The following is a 16356-nucleotide window of genomic DNA, read 5'->3' on the forward strand; positions in this document are numbered from 1 at the left end:
GCTAACTCGTTATAATAACTGCCAAAATCGAGATGTTGATAACATGTGGATCCCCTATTGCCCCCTCTTAATCAGGTAAAAACGATGATAAATATATATATATTTTTTATATATTAAAAAAATATGACTGAATTAAACAGACCTAGAAAATTCTATTTATATCTATAAATATTTATGTTTTTGTAGCTCATATGATCATCGAAGGTCTTCGGAGGTCAACTCAATAATAATTAACATTTATAAGATATGGCATCAAAGACTAATATATAGTGAGTCTTTAAATCATTATACTAGTCATATAAGGTGTTATAAGTCTTTAATTACAAAGACTATAGGTTGAGTATGATACGTATACGAAATTTGTTAGGGTTCCGGGGAACCCAGTGTCTCGTCTATTTTATGAATCTTGTAAACGATTTAAAAACTGCAGACTGTATTTTCTGTTAACTGGAATAAAAACTAAGTCAATTTGCAAGTAATATATGGAAAAACAGGACATCATAATACAATTTTTCACAAAATTTCAATCTAGATACAAGTTTTTAACCATAATAAAGGTTCTATCCACATTTGGTACAAATCCAGAATAATTTAAGAAAGTTATTTCAAGTATTAAAACTTTAACCACAGAGTGAATGTAATGTTAACTGGCAGACAAATATTCCTAAGCAAAATTTACTTCTTTGGATACCATCTTACCATCATAAACAAGCTGCTGTCCAAGTTTGGTAGAAATTCGGGACACTTTAAACTTAAACTTTGACCACAGTGAATATTTGTGGACATAACCGACGACGACGCCGACGACGGAACGTAAAATCTCCATGTCTCGCTCTAGTGACAAAAGACGCAGGCTAAAAAAAGGGTCTCTAACACTTGACATTATATATTTGATTACAAGTCTGTTATAAACCATGATAAATTTTTCATTACAGTAATAAACAAAAATCAATGTTAAAGGGGCTCTATAGCTGTTAAAATCATGTTCACGTGTTTGACTAAAGTTCTCATATCTGATTTATAACATACGTATCCAATAACACGTATCATAATTATAATCAACACGTACTACTATGGAAGAGACCGATTTCATTTAGCTGCAGCCCCTCTGAAACCGGACAAAGTCGGAAATATTTGTAATATATCGTACAAATGTAGTGTTTGTACTTCCTACAAGTTGTCTTTGAAACAATATTAATTTTTGAGAAAATATCCAAATTCGGAGACCGTTTTTCTTCCGGTTAACATTACACACAGTTTGTAATTTAAGTTTAAAACATTTATTTAATTAGATTCATAAACCATCCTGGATTTTTATCAAACTTGGAAAGTAGCTTCTAACAATCAAAAGAAAGTATCTACAGGGGGAAAAAAATCATATTCTTTTTAGCCTGCGACTTACAGCAAAAGTAGGCGAGACACTATATTCCGCGGAACCCTTACGATTTTTTGTATACATTTACTGCTAAATAATTTTGTAGGAAAACTGTTTCAGAGATGTTTAAACAGTGAACAGACGGTTGCGAAGCCGATAACACTAGCTGACCCTTTGACCCAGGTGGACTTTTCCAAAAGTGACTGACAATATTTGCAATCAATGAAATGTGAACGGCTGTTGACCGACAGTCGCGAAGCGATATCGAGTACTAACCCTTGATCCCAGTGAACTTATTCCAAAAGTGACAAAAGAAAACAGTTTTATTTTATGTCCACATGAGTGAGAAGTTTTTTGCATATCTGATATGCTATTTTCATTCTCAATTGGTGAGGGGGGATAGGAGGGGTCTTGATCCCGAAATCCCGGACTTGAAAAAACGAAATCCCGAGGTCCCGAATTTAAATAAAGCAAATCCCGACATCCCGAAATCCGAAAAAAAGAATTCCCGGATCCCGAAAGGGTCAATCCCGAAATCCCGAACTTAAAAACACCCGATCCCGGAGTCCCGATAAAGGTCCTATCCCCCCTCATTGGTTAAGATTTTGCCTATCCTTCATTTGGCGTTGTTTTTTAATTGATTGGTGTTTTGTTTTGAAATGTGTGGTACTACCAAACTCATGACCTTTAACATTTATTAGTTAATACTGAGAAGCGGTAATCCTAGAAAAAGACCTTGCCAAATAACAATGAAAATAAGGTCATGGCAATAGAAATCTACCAGAGAAATTAACTAAATATCGTTTTCATATAGTGAACTTTTTGCTTATAGTATATCAAATGAAAAACAGATCTTATCATAAGAATGTAAATCTAATTACAGTGCCATGAAAAGAAGGTAAAGGTCAGGTCTAAGAGTTGTGCACTAAACATGATATATAGCTATAGCAGGTAAATCTGCAAGAGTTGTGAACAGATATATCATGTTAAGGAGGGGTATTTGCGAAAAATACCAGTCGAGAGAATGTTAAATTTCACGAGCCGTAAGGCGAGGGAAATTCATTCTCAAGACTGGTATTTTTCGCAAATACCCCTCAATAACATGATATATCTGTTTAATTACACCGAATGTTAATGTACTAAAACGCATTGATGATCGTGACGTTACAAGCGTCCAGTCGGATAGAGTATTTTGAACAGATATATCATGTTATGGAGGGGTATTTGCGAAAAATACAAGTCGAGGGACTTAAATTTCCCGAGCCGCTAGGCAAGGGAAATTTTGTCCCAAGACTTGTATTTTTTTCAAATACCCCTCCATAACATGATATATCTGTTTAATTACACCGAATGAATTTTAATTTAAACTCTCTGTACTAGGAAAAGGAAATATTTATTTGAGGACAAGTACTATCATAAAATATACCGCGGGAACTATACATGTACTTATACGCGTTCGCGCTGTCTTTATGTAACGTCATATCCGAAAAAAATGGCGGGAAAATGCTCGCGAGGGTAAAAAAGGAATATCCAAAATGGCAAATACCATGGTATTTGAGGCATATTCACCGGCAGTGGTGAAAAACAGTCAGATTCGTTTGAAATGAGGAAGAAATGTTAGAATATGCGAAAAATACACTGGCTATCAGCCAATCAAAAGCTGGCATTCTTATATAAGGTGTAATTATTTGGCAAATACCACGGCAGAGAGGGTTAAAAAGGCATATCCTTTTAGCAAATACCCCGGCGGCGTTAAAAATGAACGATATTCATTTGATAACAGCAAATTGGTGAAAAATACACTGGCTATTAACCAATCAAAACCCCGGATTCTTACATAAGGTGTAATTATGCACTAAACATGATATATAGTTTACTCCTGTGTTACAGTACCTGAGGAAGATCTTGTCACAAAGACTAACATTGATCAATGGAAACCATGTCAACATCAGACGATCCTGCAAGATAGAGTATCAATCTGATGAGTTGCTTTTTTAACTGATTTTATTGTTTGTTCTAGTGTTGCACTGTTCCACCACTGCCCTAGGTAAGGGGAGGGTTGACATACCTTCAAACTCTGCCACATTATTTACTGTCCCAAGTCAGGAGCCTGTTATCTAGTGGTTGTTGCTGTATATCAAGATTTTTTTTGTTCATTAATCAGGCCATCAGTTTTCTTGCCTTTTATATCCGACTATGCAGTATTATAGGGTTTAACTCATTGTTGAAAGCCGTACAGTGACCTATGATAGTTAATTTCTGTGTCATATGGTCTCTTGTGGAGATGTCTCCTTGGCAATCATACAACATCTTATTTGTAGATGTCCACTTTACAAACGTTCCATTCATCAAATAGAGACAAACATTTACATTTTACAATAATTTACACCAAATGTTTATCTGCTGCTTGTAATATCAAACTTATAAACCTTGAAACATGACCTCATCTTTATATGTAATAACCTCAAGGTAAGGTGAACCCTGTATGACAGACATGTGCATTGACATTGCTAGGACCTATAAACAAATATCACATTATATAACCTTTTAATCACAACAACCGAGAAATCCACATGATCAAAAACTATATTTTTAAGCAGTCACTGTACCAGTGAAATAAGGCCAAGGACAGTAACCATAAGAAGATTTCAATCTAACGTACAGGATCTTTAGATAAATGCATCACTTCTGTCTTTCTGAAATGTAAAGCTTTATACAAAGTTTATAACCTTACTGCAGGCTAATTAGCTTCCTTCTATCTCCCTTTCTGTGACCTGAGGAACAAAAAAATAGGAAATATTTTTTTAACAAACTAAAGTTTTAGGAAATATTTGTATCCAGGGAAATTGGAATTTATGACCTGTTATAGCAGTCTACATATAAGAATTTTGCTCATTGTTTAATGCCTTTTGGTGACACATCTGTACACATATACCGGTATATATATTAAACTGTTTGTTTTCCCATTTGAATGGTTTTACACTAGTAATTTTGGGGCCCTTTATAGCTTGTTCGGTGTGAGCCAAGGCTCGGTTTTGAAGGCCGTACTTAGACCTATAATGGTTTACTTTTATAAATTGTTATTTGGATGGAGAGTTGTCACATTGGCACTCACACCACATCTTCCTATAACTATATGTTTTCTGGTCTTTTGTTGATAGTTGTCCCAATGACAATCATACAATATCAACTTTTTTTCATACCACTCCTCCTTCAAGCTTACTTGAAAACTCAGAAAAGTTCTGTACCTGTTTCACTGTCACTGTTAATGTTATTGGAATTTCAAATTAATTTGTTGTCTATTGTTGTTCATTACTTGCCAACTTTTCTTTTGATATAAACACGTTAAATCTGATAATTTTAAAGTTGTCTTGGTATTTAACAATCAACAATGAAAAATTAGTCCATTGTCAATTTCTTAGTGGTGGTTTTGCTTACTGAAGACTTACTCATAATATGCTCTATATGAGTTGAAGGCATTTCTGTCTCTTCAGCAAATTCAAATATATGGTAATGATTTTTGATGTCATGATGTTGGTGAGATGCTCAATGGTTTAAAAAAAAAGGAAAAGTTTAACTTAAGATGATAAAATGATTTAATACATAAAATAATATTTCAGCAAGTTACTAAGAAAGCTACAACACAAAACTTGTTTTCTCCAGCTGCCATTGGAAGAGCCAACATAGTCAGTATTTACATTTATTTTACATCTCACTGCACTTTCCGCTCACAACAATACAAAATAATACTTTTGTCATTAACCTTCTATCTCCACCCCCCTCCCCAATTTCCAAACACCGTCAACTCCTTTATCAGAGTATAATTGATAATTTAATAATCTATCAAAATCTAAAGATTCACCTTTTTAATAATATCAGTCTACTACTCTACACCTCTTAGAATAGACTATGAATTTTTAACATTTAATGCAGAACAAAAGTTATTTAAACTACTCTTTAACCAGATTTAGTCTAAATTTCATGTATAAGTTATGAAAATCTTCTCATATTTTTTTTCCTGTCTTTACATCAAACCCTGAATGCCCTAATGTTTTCAACAATCTTTAAAACATGATGACAACTAATTGAAGTAGACATAAATTATAGTTTATGACAAAAGCATTAGATATCACTCCCTCCCGTTGACTCTATCATACTGACGTATTTTACCAGATAACAGCATCTTACATCAAAAATTAAATCTTTTAAATAAAAATAATAGTGTGAATGATTTGAAAATCCAAAACACTCACTTGCTTATAGTGATTGTTCATTTACAATCATAAATCATAAACAATAATTTTGAAGTGTAAATTGATGAATATTTCTAAAAACTTTAATAAATGTTTGATAAAAACTTCAGCTTAAAATTAAGGTGTATATCTATGAAGAAATAAAAAAAGAAATAAAAGAAACTACTGGAATATAGAAATACCATAGTGAAATACATAACTATTACTAATTTATAGTCTCATCAGCATAAAAGATAATGCATATTTGGCACCAAGGAAAATATATTGGGGAAAAAAATATTTTTAAACATGTAGCAAAACTGTTATCTGTATAAAGAATACATTCCCCTCACAACCTTCATGTTAAATACAAGCTGTGAATTTAAACAGCACAGTAAATGTATTATATTCACCATGACATATAAACTCTATTAACAAACTATTTGTATATACAATGTACATCTGAGGCATCTTACAAAGTAAAAAGAAACAAAGGAAAACTGTCCATCTATCAGTATAAATAATAGTTTTTCTGTTTTATTTGCATGTATAGCTTCTGTAGTGTCACAATTATCGGTCTTTTTGATTTGACACCACTAAATATAAACTTTCATATTATTTAAACAGTACAGTATAAGTATTTTTTATACAGACTCAGTTAAATCAAAATGGCTAATTGTTTACAAAGTTTAACAAAACAATACCATCATAAAATCGAATCATACAAATAAATGGACAAAGGAAAGATAGACAAAGAAGAAATTAGGAAAAAGAAATATATTTATACTCCAAATAAAATCTAGAGTCAGACTGAGACATAAATAACATGATCAATATTTTTATAAGACTTGTTCACTTACTGTTGTAAAAATAAAATCTCTCAAGTAAAAATAGTATCCAAATAAAATATACAAATATGTTTGAGAGTTAAGTCATTGCCACAAACTAAATTCTGTCCAATGATCTTTGCCTATTGCAAACACAACCTATATAATTCTGAACACATTATAATTGTTTCTCAATCATACTGTATAAACCTCGCTTAATCTCTAAACAACTCTCGCCCAAAATAAATCAAAGCAGATAAAATGCTCAACTTCATGACAGACATCATATGTACCTCAAGTTAAATTTAAAGTAGAAAGCATACTGAAACAAAAGTCATTTTGTTTATACTTCAATCATATAAAAGCCAATTTTTCAATTTTGAGATTATTCATGTATTTTCACATCCCTTTCAAACAAATTAACATAAAAATATGTGGTGTTTTAACAACCCAGAGGACTAGTGATAACAAGTCTTGTTTGACCACCAATGGATATTTTTTAACATTCAAACTTAGTTATTCTATAAATAATCAGATATAAACCAATATTTAAAAAAGAAAAAAGGACCAGTTTAAATCCAATTATAATAATCAGTCTTACTCCAGTAACTTCTTGCATGTGTTTGATGTCTGAATGAAAGTCAGGCCAAAAGCTGTGGTTTAACACACTTTCTATTGGTTTCCAGTCTATCACCATTTAATTCTTAACAAAAAATAAATAACAAACTTATATACAAAAATCACCAATAAAATTCCTAAATGCCATTTCCTTTCATCTCTCGAGATCTTGATAAAACTAAGGTTAATAATTAGAACTTTTCTTATTCTTATTGCTACATGTATATTGCTACATGTATGTTATTAAAATAATTAAATTTGGTACTATGCATTAAGTTGATTTATGACTTATTAAACTTGGCTACCCGTAAATATTTTCTCAATAAATTTTAGAAAAGTTTCTGGCTTTGCTTGCAGAGTATAATTTCATTTTCTTATAATTCTACAGCAGCTATTCACAACCAGCAAATTAAACATGGATATCAAAAATATAGATATGATGTGTGAGTACCAATGATACAACTATCCCTATAAGATTGACAACAATGATTTGAAAAACTACCTGAAATGAGGTATTGTGACAAGGGATGATATATATTTATATATGTAAAATTGCGCAACAAAAACCCAGAATAGAAAATTAACATCATTATAAATATAAACAGACCTATATCAATGTACTAAGGCCAGAATTTTTTAATTTGTTGGTTTACGGATCCGCCGACCCGATTTTGCCGATTTCCAGAATAAAAATAAAATTCACTTTTCATGCTTTTTTATTCCCGCCGACCCTTACAAATGCATTATCTCTGAAAAATAATTAAATATTCTTTTTTTATGAAATGAAATGCATTTATCGCTATCAAAATTGACAACACTAATGTCTTTCTGTAGTGAAAAAATAAAACTTCCAGTTTACATTCTAAAAATAGACAAATCAATTATAACTGACCTTGAAATGTCGTTTGCGCAAATAATTTTGTGAAACGAAACCTGTCTTTAAAACCAATTACACAATAAGTTCATTTCCTGTATTTGTCATCATTCCGTAAGATGCATCATCTGATAGAAATAGACTTGTCCAAATGTGGACAGGTGGAAGACGTCAAGTTAAAGTACTGAATATATTAAATAATCATTTGCAATTTTCTTGTTTCATTAATGATAAAAAAATATCGTCCATTTGGATAAAAACGGGAATGCATGACAACAGATTAACCTGATATTCTCATTTTTCCAGTGGACGAGTCTATTACGTTTGTTGACACGTGTGTTGAAACTTATTTTCGTACGACGTTTTTACATTTTTTTTTCTTTATCAGTTTTCGTGCTTGAAGATCATAATTCACCAAGTTTTCTATAATTGATTAAGAGCTACGTGAATCTATTTTTCATGTTTGTGAAATGAGGATTTAATTTCGTCTTTTCGTTAATTTTGCACCCCCCCCCTTTTTTGTTTACGGGAAATTATTAGAATGTCATGCAATGTTTATGACAGCTGATTTCAATGAAATAAAATCTAAGAAATGATGATAAAATAGCATAACAAACATATTGTTAGTAAGGTAAAATATATATTTATTTTGCATATTTTTCTGCATGTTCTGTCTTGAAAGATATTTTTTTTCTTTTTTTTCCCGACCGACCGACCCGACTTTTTCATGGGTAAAATCCGTAAACCAACAAATTAAAAAACCCTGGCCTAAGTATCCACTCAAAAGTATTATGTAAAAATAGGATATGCAAGATGTATTTTATGGTAACATTTCATTGTGTATCTCAGATTGATAATTCAGCAGTTTGTATAAAAGAAATGTACTACAAACTGATACTAAATTAGAGATCAAGTCTTTGAAATATGATGTTGACATTTGTATTTTGATACAAGTTGAAGTTTGAAAGACATTTCACAACTGATATGTACTTCTTGCATATACAGAAAGTTTCTACAAAAATTGGAAAAGTTCTAATTTCTGATCACAATACAAAATTAAAATACAATTGACTACAAAGGTACAACCTTTAAAGAATAGTACATCTACCAGCACTAGAATGAGAAGTTGTGTTACCACCTATTGAGGTAACTGTTTGATTCACTTTGTTATCTCCTGACAATGTAACATTAGGTGATGATTCATAGTTCTCAATGCTGACTTTGGCAGGTGTACCTTTCCTCTTCGCTGTTAAACTTTGTCTGTTACTGTCTGGAGTTTTTAAATCAGAAACTATTGAAACTTTTTTGGTCTTCTTTAACGTATGCATAGATCTCTTGAGACTTTTCCTTCCTAAAGATGATACCTTCAATGGAGTGTTAGATTGCATCTCTCTGGGTGTACTAGTGAACACATCAGTTAGTGGTGTTCTTGTCAACAACAGAACAGGAGATTTATCTAACTTGTAGGGTGTTTTAAATGGAACTTTTTCCACAGGTGAAAGGTCAAGGATACATTTCTTTGCAGGTGGACTAATCTTTTCCACTGCCTTGCGCTTTCTTGCAGATCTACTGATAGATCCAAGTGGAGCAGGTGTTTTGAATGTAATTAACAAGCTTTCTTCATCTGTAACTGTTACAGATCCTTTTTCAGCTGTTGCTGGAGTATTTCTAATTACCCGTATTTGTTTTGATTCATTAGGACTCAGTTTTTTACTTGATGTCTTTCTGCTGGACTTCCTTACACTTGATTTTTTAGAGGAACGTACAAGCTGTTTTGGAGTTTTAAAACTTAGTGTTTCTGACACACTCTTTTGAAGCTGAGTTATTCCCTGAGACTTCTTTGCAGTGGACGGAGTTTGTACAGTTCCTTCTGACTTGGACTTGTTTAGTACAGGTGAATTCTGCTGTGATGGTATCTTACTTGGTGAGATGATATCTACTAGACTGACTACTGGTGAATGAACAACTGGTTTCTTAACATTTATGAACACTTCCGTTTCTACTGGACTTCTTTTTCTGACCCTCCTGGTTGGAAGTTTGATTGGTTCTGATGCTTTTTTAGTCACTTGTTTTGGTTGGACGTCTTTGGGCTTTTGATACATTGATGTTCTCCTATTTGTTCTCTGTTGAGCATCTTTTGTTAGGTCGTTGTTCTGGTATACGGAGGTTCTTCTGTTTGTTCTGTTTTGAGTGTCTTTTTTTATGTCTTTCTGATATACAGATGTCCTTCGTGTTCGAGTTTTGGTTGGTGAAATCTTTTTGGCGTCAGGTGTGATAGGAATATCTATTAATCTTATTCCTCCCTTTCTATAGACACCAAACATTGAAGATCTTCTTGATCTTGTCTGGACACCTTTAGGAGAAATCATTTGTGTGATCTTCAGTCCTGGGGACATTATTTTCGTCTTCTGATAAACTGATGTTCTAAAACAGAAAAGTGAAAAGATTTTAACAAAAGTGTGTGGGATACACGGAGATGTTTTAAATTTCAGCTTATAATAATGATTGTATTAGTTTCCTAATTATACTCAATAAATATATATATGAAAAATTATAATTCTAAAGTAACTTATGATTTACAGACAAAAATGACATTTGTAAACGGTCCATCTTTTAAAAGACATATAAAAATATTTTCACTAGCACAAACCACCTGAAATTATAGAGCATTGCAAAACAATAGTTTAACTATTTTCTAACAAACACTATAAAAGTCAGAATAAATACAAAGCACATTCAATGTTGAAGAAATGTGCATACTGGAAAGTACAGGATTTATACATGAAGGGTACTTTTTTCATGGACTGCAATTCATTATTATTCGTTGGATATAAATTTTCGTGGATTTTGTGGGTAAAGGTGAACAACAAATTCAAATGTTCAACAGTTTAGAAAAGGTCTAAAGGTGTGCATCCAGTCTTTGGCAAAACCACGAAAATGCAATGTTTACCAAATCCATTAAAATTGATACCCACGAAAATAAATGAATCCACAGTATATCTATTTTCTGGCTAAGAATGATGCTGGACCACTATTTCAACCAAGTCAAATTGTTCTTGAAATTTACTGACTTTAGTAAACATATGCACTTTTGACATCAGATGAAAAATGTCATAAGCATGTCATATTAAAGTCTCAGGGCAATAGGATGTTAGAAACATTTTCTGATCATGACATAAATGAAGACACTCAATTCACAAATCAAGTATTAAATTGCAAATTAAGATTATCTATGGTACTGATATTTTGAATCTTGTAGATTTATCTCTTGTTGAAAATCTTTAGGGGGAAATGTGAATAGTATCTCTCAACTCTTCGTACATAAATATGCCATGTATTTCTTATTAAAAGTTTGAAAATAAGAAATTATTGTTTGGTTTGAACACTTACCTTTCCTTTGCATTCACCATTCTTACTTATTGTTTATGGGTATGTAGCATAAAATATTGTTTTATATCAATGAATTAATTGATGTGTCAATTAACATCTCAATAAGAGTGAACATTTCTTACATCAATTAACTCCAAACTAGAACATGTCAATTAACCATTTACTATAATCTCATTAAGGTGTCATTTTAGTCTAATTAAATTATACCTATATTCTAATCATTGACATGTAAACAGATTCAATTTTTTTCTAACCCATATCAGTATTAAACTAAAGGTTCAACGAAATTGTACTTCAAGGTTACTATTTTTCAACTTAACAATATTTAAATCTAAAAACAATAAAATCAATTTAACACAGCTTTAGTTCTAAAAACTTTAATGCATGTCACATCGCCTAAGTTTTGGATTTTTAAAAAATGAAATCAAATTCCCCTCCCTTGAAGTAACACAGATTTGCACTATAAAATCGCCAATTTAAATTTATTAATAGATTTTTTATTATTCACTATGAATTGCTTATTTGTAAGTATTATATAAACAGTCTTTTTATCTATAACAAACTTGTAAATTTACTCAAGAAACTAGCAGTGAACAGCACTATATATATTTGAATATTTTCCCCAAAATTTTCAGAAATTCTGTCTCTTCATCCTAGCAGTTTGAAGAAATACAGATATCATATCATGACAGACCTTTACGATAAAGAGAGGATAGTAAGAAATTGTTAAATTGTTCACTACAAACCTTCTTTTATTTACTATTTTGGGAGACAAAGACTTTGGTGATATAAACACAGCATCTCTTCCTGATACCCATCCTGGAGATTTGGGCGTTCCTGGTAACCTAAAACAGATGTATATTGTATTTTCAGTGGATAAATGAAAAGATACAGATGAAAAAGCAAACTAACGTAGTTTATGAAAATTGGATATCTCCTAGTAAAAGCCTGCACTATTATCATCAGTCTGTTGTAAATAGGACTATGTGACAATTGTCATTTTTAAAATAGGGAAAAAGAATCCATTTGGAGTTTTTACCATCCTTTGTCTTTTGTTGAAACAAATGAGATTTTATAAAAGGCCTTAGCCACAATGTGTTTACAAAAAATGTTGACAGTTTCAGATGAAAAAAGAACCAAAGGACTATAGCCCGAATAGTTCAGTCCCTCGATCAATAATGTAATCTCTCTCTCCTACATGTACTTTAAAGGACCTGAATTTGTAATTTATAAGAACTCTTCACGAATTCTGGAATTTGACGTTTGCCCTGTAAAAGAGGTGAAGGATAAGCAATTAATTAATTGTCAATTGTATTGCATTAGTCGCATATTCAACAAGTCAACATGGCGGCTCCTTAGTTACGAAATGTCATCTTTGGATTTGACGGTAGCTTACGAGAAAAACATGTAAATTAAAAATGGCAAATGTTATATAATTAGGTTGGAGATTTAAAAGAAACAGATTTTATCTAGCGGTTATTCACAAAATAATCCATGCAAGTTGTAGGTTTATTAGTGCTTGAGCTTTATCTAACGGGGAGTAAAAAAGAACAGACACACACAGCAATCCAACTCTCGCTTCAGTTTTTTAATGACCATATTTGTCCTATTAGAATCGAAATAATTCATGGAAGCCATAGATTGTTGGAAATTTACACATGGCCTGGGCCGTGATATTCGTTCTTTTTATTCCTTGCTAACGCTCAGGATAAAGTTTGAATATCACAGCCCAGGCCATGTTTAAATTTCCAACAATCTATGGCTTCCATGAATTATTTCTTAAATGATTGATAGATTTTTTTTATTGTCAATACATTTAGACATTAATATAGTAATTGTAGAATAGCGGAATATAAAAACTGATTTATTCTGATAAAAATAACTGGTTGAATTTCAGAAAATCATGCTTACTTGATTCAAAACCCATTTTATGTTTTTGAGAAACTGAAGTTAATTTTGTAATCAAACCATAGCTAAAACTGATGCATACCTTTTCTGTGAAGCTGTATAGCCTTTCTTAGGTGTTTTACTTGGCATTTCTGAAAAAAAATTGTTATTGTTTATACAAGTTATAAGCTAAGTCTAGTACTCTACAAAAACATTTTGATTTACATTTATACAATGAAACAATAATTAATAATGCTTTGCACAAGTTTCCCCATGGTACAAAAAAATGTATATTTACCAAAATGGTGCATCTCTACTGCATTAACTATAGCTACCTCAGCTATACTGAGTTGCACAGTTCAAAAATACTTTTACCTTTAAGAGCTGACCCTGCATTTTGAAAAGGGTGTAATTAAATAAAATTATCACTGAGTGTAGAAAGACTAAAATCAACTTTTGATGATTTTATGCTCAAACATGATAATGATCATTTCCAATCAAAGGGTGGAACATAAAATATTTTATAATATTGTGTGTCCAATGTAAATCATGAACCTGTGTTTCACAGTCAAACAGGGAAAAAAATGTATTTTTAAATATATATATCCAAATAATTAAAATCTAATTAGCAATAGTTTTGTGCAGGATTTACTTTTTAGATATGTACATGTATGTTTTTCTAGTGAGTATTAGAGATCATATTTAATGGGAATCATATTTAAGTTTGTACCAAAACATAGGGTGGGGGTTGAGCTTGATATCAATCCGACTTTTTTTTTTTAGATGTGACATGCCTTCAAAAATTGAAACAGTAGAAAACAAAAATTGGAGGGAAGAAGGGGAGTTAAAGATTGAAAATAGCAACATTTTTTTTAGTTTACTTTAAATATCTTAAATTTAAAGGTACATGTACATCTCTCCTCAAAACATATTATTGAGGCAAACAAAGGCATTTATAAATTAAAAGAGGGGCGAAAGATACCTGTCCAGAGAGACAGTCAAACTCATAGATCGAAAATAAACTGACAAAGCCATGGCTCAAAAATAAAAACACAAACAGACAAATAATACTGTAGTACAAAAGACACAACATAGCAAAATAAAGACTTAGCAACACGAACCCCATCAAATGGAATTAAAACTGTAGGAGATGTAGGTTGTACTTCAATAAGACAGCAACAAACTGTCTAAGGACATCTAGCTATATATAGAGGCCATTATATACTGTGTTAACTGATAAGGTATAGTTTTCAACATTAGATAAATAGGTGTCTATACATCATGTCCATTTTTAAAATTGCCACTATGCTATTACAGAAGAAAAATCAATTTAAAAAAAATATAATTTCCGATCTACCAATGAACTCAAAGACATTAACTTTTTTTATTTTCCACGCATTTTTGCAAAAATCTCTTTCTTTCTTCCAGTCTCAATTGTCATGAGACTTTGTGTATCCCTAACAACAGGACCATCATAGGAAATGTTTTCTTTTTTAACATTTAAATACATATTTGTTAGGGAAAAAAAAGAGATATGGACTTCATTCCCTTTCCCAGGTATTCACGCCTGCCTCATATAGTAATAATTGTAAATCAATTAAACAGAATGGATAAACTAAATCTACCATTATATCGCAATTCTCCAAATGATGTAACAATTTAAGGAGAAGTCTAACGTGACCGTACCCAAATTGCACCTATTTTGACAGTTTTTTCACCTACGTTTTTTATGATAAAGACAATAATGTCCACTCTTATTTTGTAGCTGTATCCTTCTTTATTATATAAGTATACCTTTTTTTAATCCATATAGAATCATAGAAAAATTGGTCTAAACTGACCTCCAAACCATCAATGATTCTGAAATGAGGAGTACCCAAATTGCATCCATGCTTAAATTCGCACTGTCAAAATTCTAATAACAGAGCTTTTGTTAAATTTCTTCAAATATTTTGAACAATTGGATATTAGTCCATCTTTACTCTTTATTTTTTTTTAAATTGATACTGAAGAGGGGGGATAGGACCTTTATCAGGACTCCGGGATCGGGTGTTTTTAAGCTCGGGATTTCGGGATTGACCCTTTCGGGATCCATGAATCCTTTTTTACGGATTTCGGGATGTCAGGATTTGCTTTATTTAAATTCGGGACCTCGGGATTTCGTTTTTTTAAGTCCGGGATTTCCGGATCAAGACCCCTCCTATCCCCCCTCACTGAAGGATACTTGTAACATATTGTATTTGATCATTTTAAAAAGATGATGTTTTGATGACGTCGCCATGCGACGTTTCAGTACATTTTGCTTTTTTAGTAAACACTTCACCTGTTAATAAATACTGTGAACGTTTAGTGCATATCTAAATAGTTTTACCTATGTTGAAAGACGTGCATAGTATCAAATAATAAATATACAAATAGTTTACGTCTCTAGGAAATCTTGTTAGATTATTTTTACTATTTTGGCTTAATAGGTGCAATTTGGGTACTCGGTGCAATTTGAGTACCGTTACGTTAGTTGAAAAAAACTGTCAAAATAGGTGCAATTTGGGTACCGTCACGTTAGGGACCCTAAAGTAAAAGAAGGCCAATAATCGGTTACGTTTAAATGTTTACTCGAGCATATCAGTAGTAAAGCTTTGACCAATCGGATTGGTTAATTCACCATATAAAAATGGCGGTTTTACAATTACAAAAAAATAAACACAAAAACCTTTCTCGATTTTATAGTAAATAGATAAGGACCTACTATAAAACTACTTTAATCAGAAAATATACTATTTCTATGAATCCTTGTTGTGTTTGTTGGCCAATTAAACTTTTCTTTATAAATCTAAAGGGACTGCCAGTGAGTTGCATCGCGTCAGGCACCCAGACCACAAACATATGAATTCGAATAGACGACATTTATACTCTTTATACATTATTTTCTTCTCAATCATACATGATTTTAAAGTAACTCATTCATGATACTAAGGAAATTTTAACTGCATTCGTCTTTACTATTCTTACTTACTTTTTTCAGCAATACACATCAAATTTTGCTTTTCTGTTTCAAAACAAACCGTGGCCTTTACACTAGCCCTTGACCTAAATGATTAAGCCAATCAAAATGTAGCTTTCAGAAAATTTGAATCTGGCGTTTCCAAATTAATA

General features: G+C 31.8%; 1 protein-coding gene across 1 annotated transcript; it reads right to left on the reverse strand.

Annotated features, from left to right (window-relative positions):
- Positions 1-8849: 8849 nt before the first annotated feature.
- LOC143073390 (uncharacterized) lies at positions 8850-16314 on the reverse strand. The gene is made up of 4 exons (XM_076248892.1): positions 16217-16314; positions 13307-13355; positions 12063-12161; positions 8850-10350 (listed from the first exon to the last, which is right to left on the reverse strand). The coding sequence occupies exons 1-4, from the start codon at positions 16233-16235 to the stop codon at positions 9015-9017; spliced, it is 1503 nt and encodes a 500-aa protein (XP_076105007.1). The 5' UTR covers positions 16236-16314; the 3' UTR covers positions 8850-9014.
- Between the last annotated feature and the right edge of the window lie 42 nt (positions 16315-16356).

Source organism: Mytilus galloprovincialis, chromosome 4 (assembly GCF_965363235.1).
Source record: "Mytilus galloprovincialis chromosome 4, xbMytGall1.hap1.1, whole genome shotgun sequence".
Taxonomy (NCBI): domain Eukaryota; kingdom Metazoa; phylum Mollusca; class Bivalvia; order Mytilida; family Mytilidae; genus Mytilus; species Mytilus galloprovincialis.

Excerpts from the sequence above, each read along its gene's own strand:
- LOC143073390 (XM_076248892.1), bottom strand. Across the intron at positions 12,162-13,306 it reads TATACAGCTTCACAGAAAAG|GTTACCAGGAACGCCCAAAT; the intron begins GTATGCATCAGT and ends CATCTGTTTTAG. Across the intron at positions 10,351-12,062 it reads AAAATAGTAAATAAAAGAAG|AACATCAGTTTATCAGAAGA; the intron begins GTTTGTAGTGAA and ends TTTCTGTTTTAG.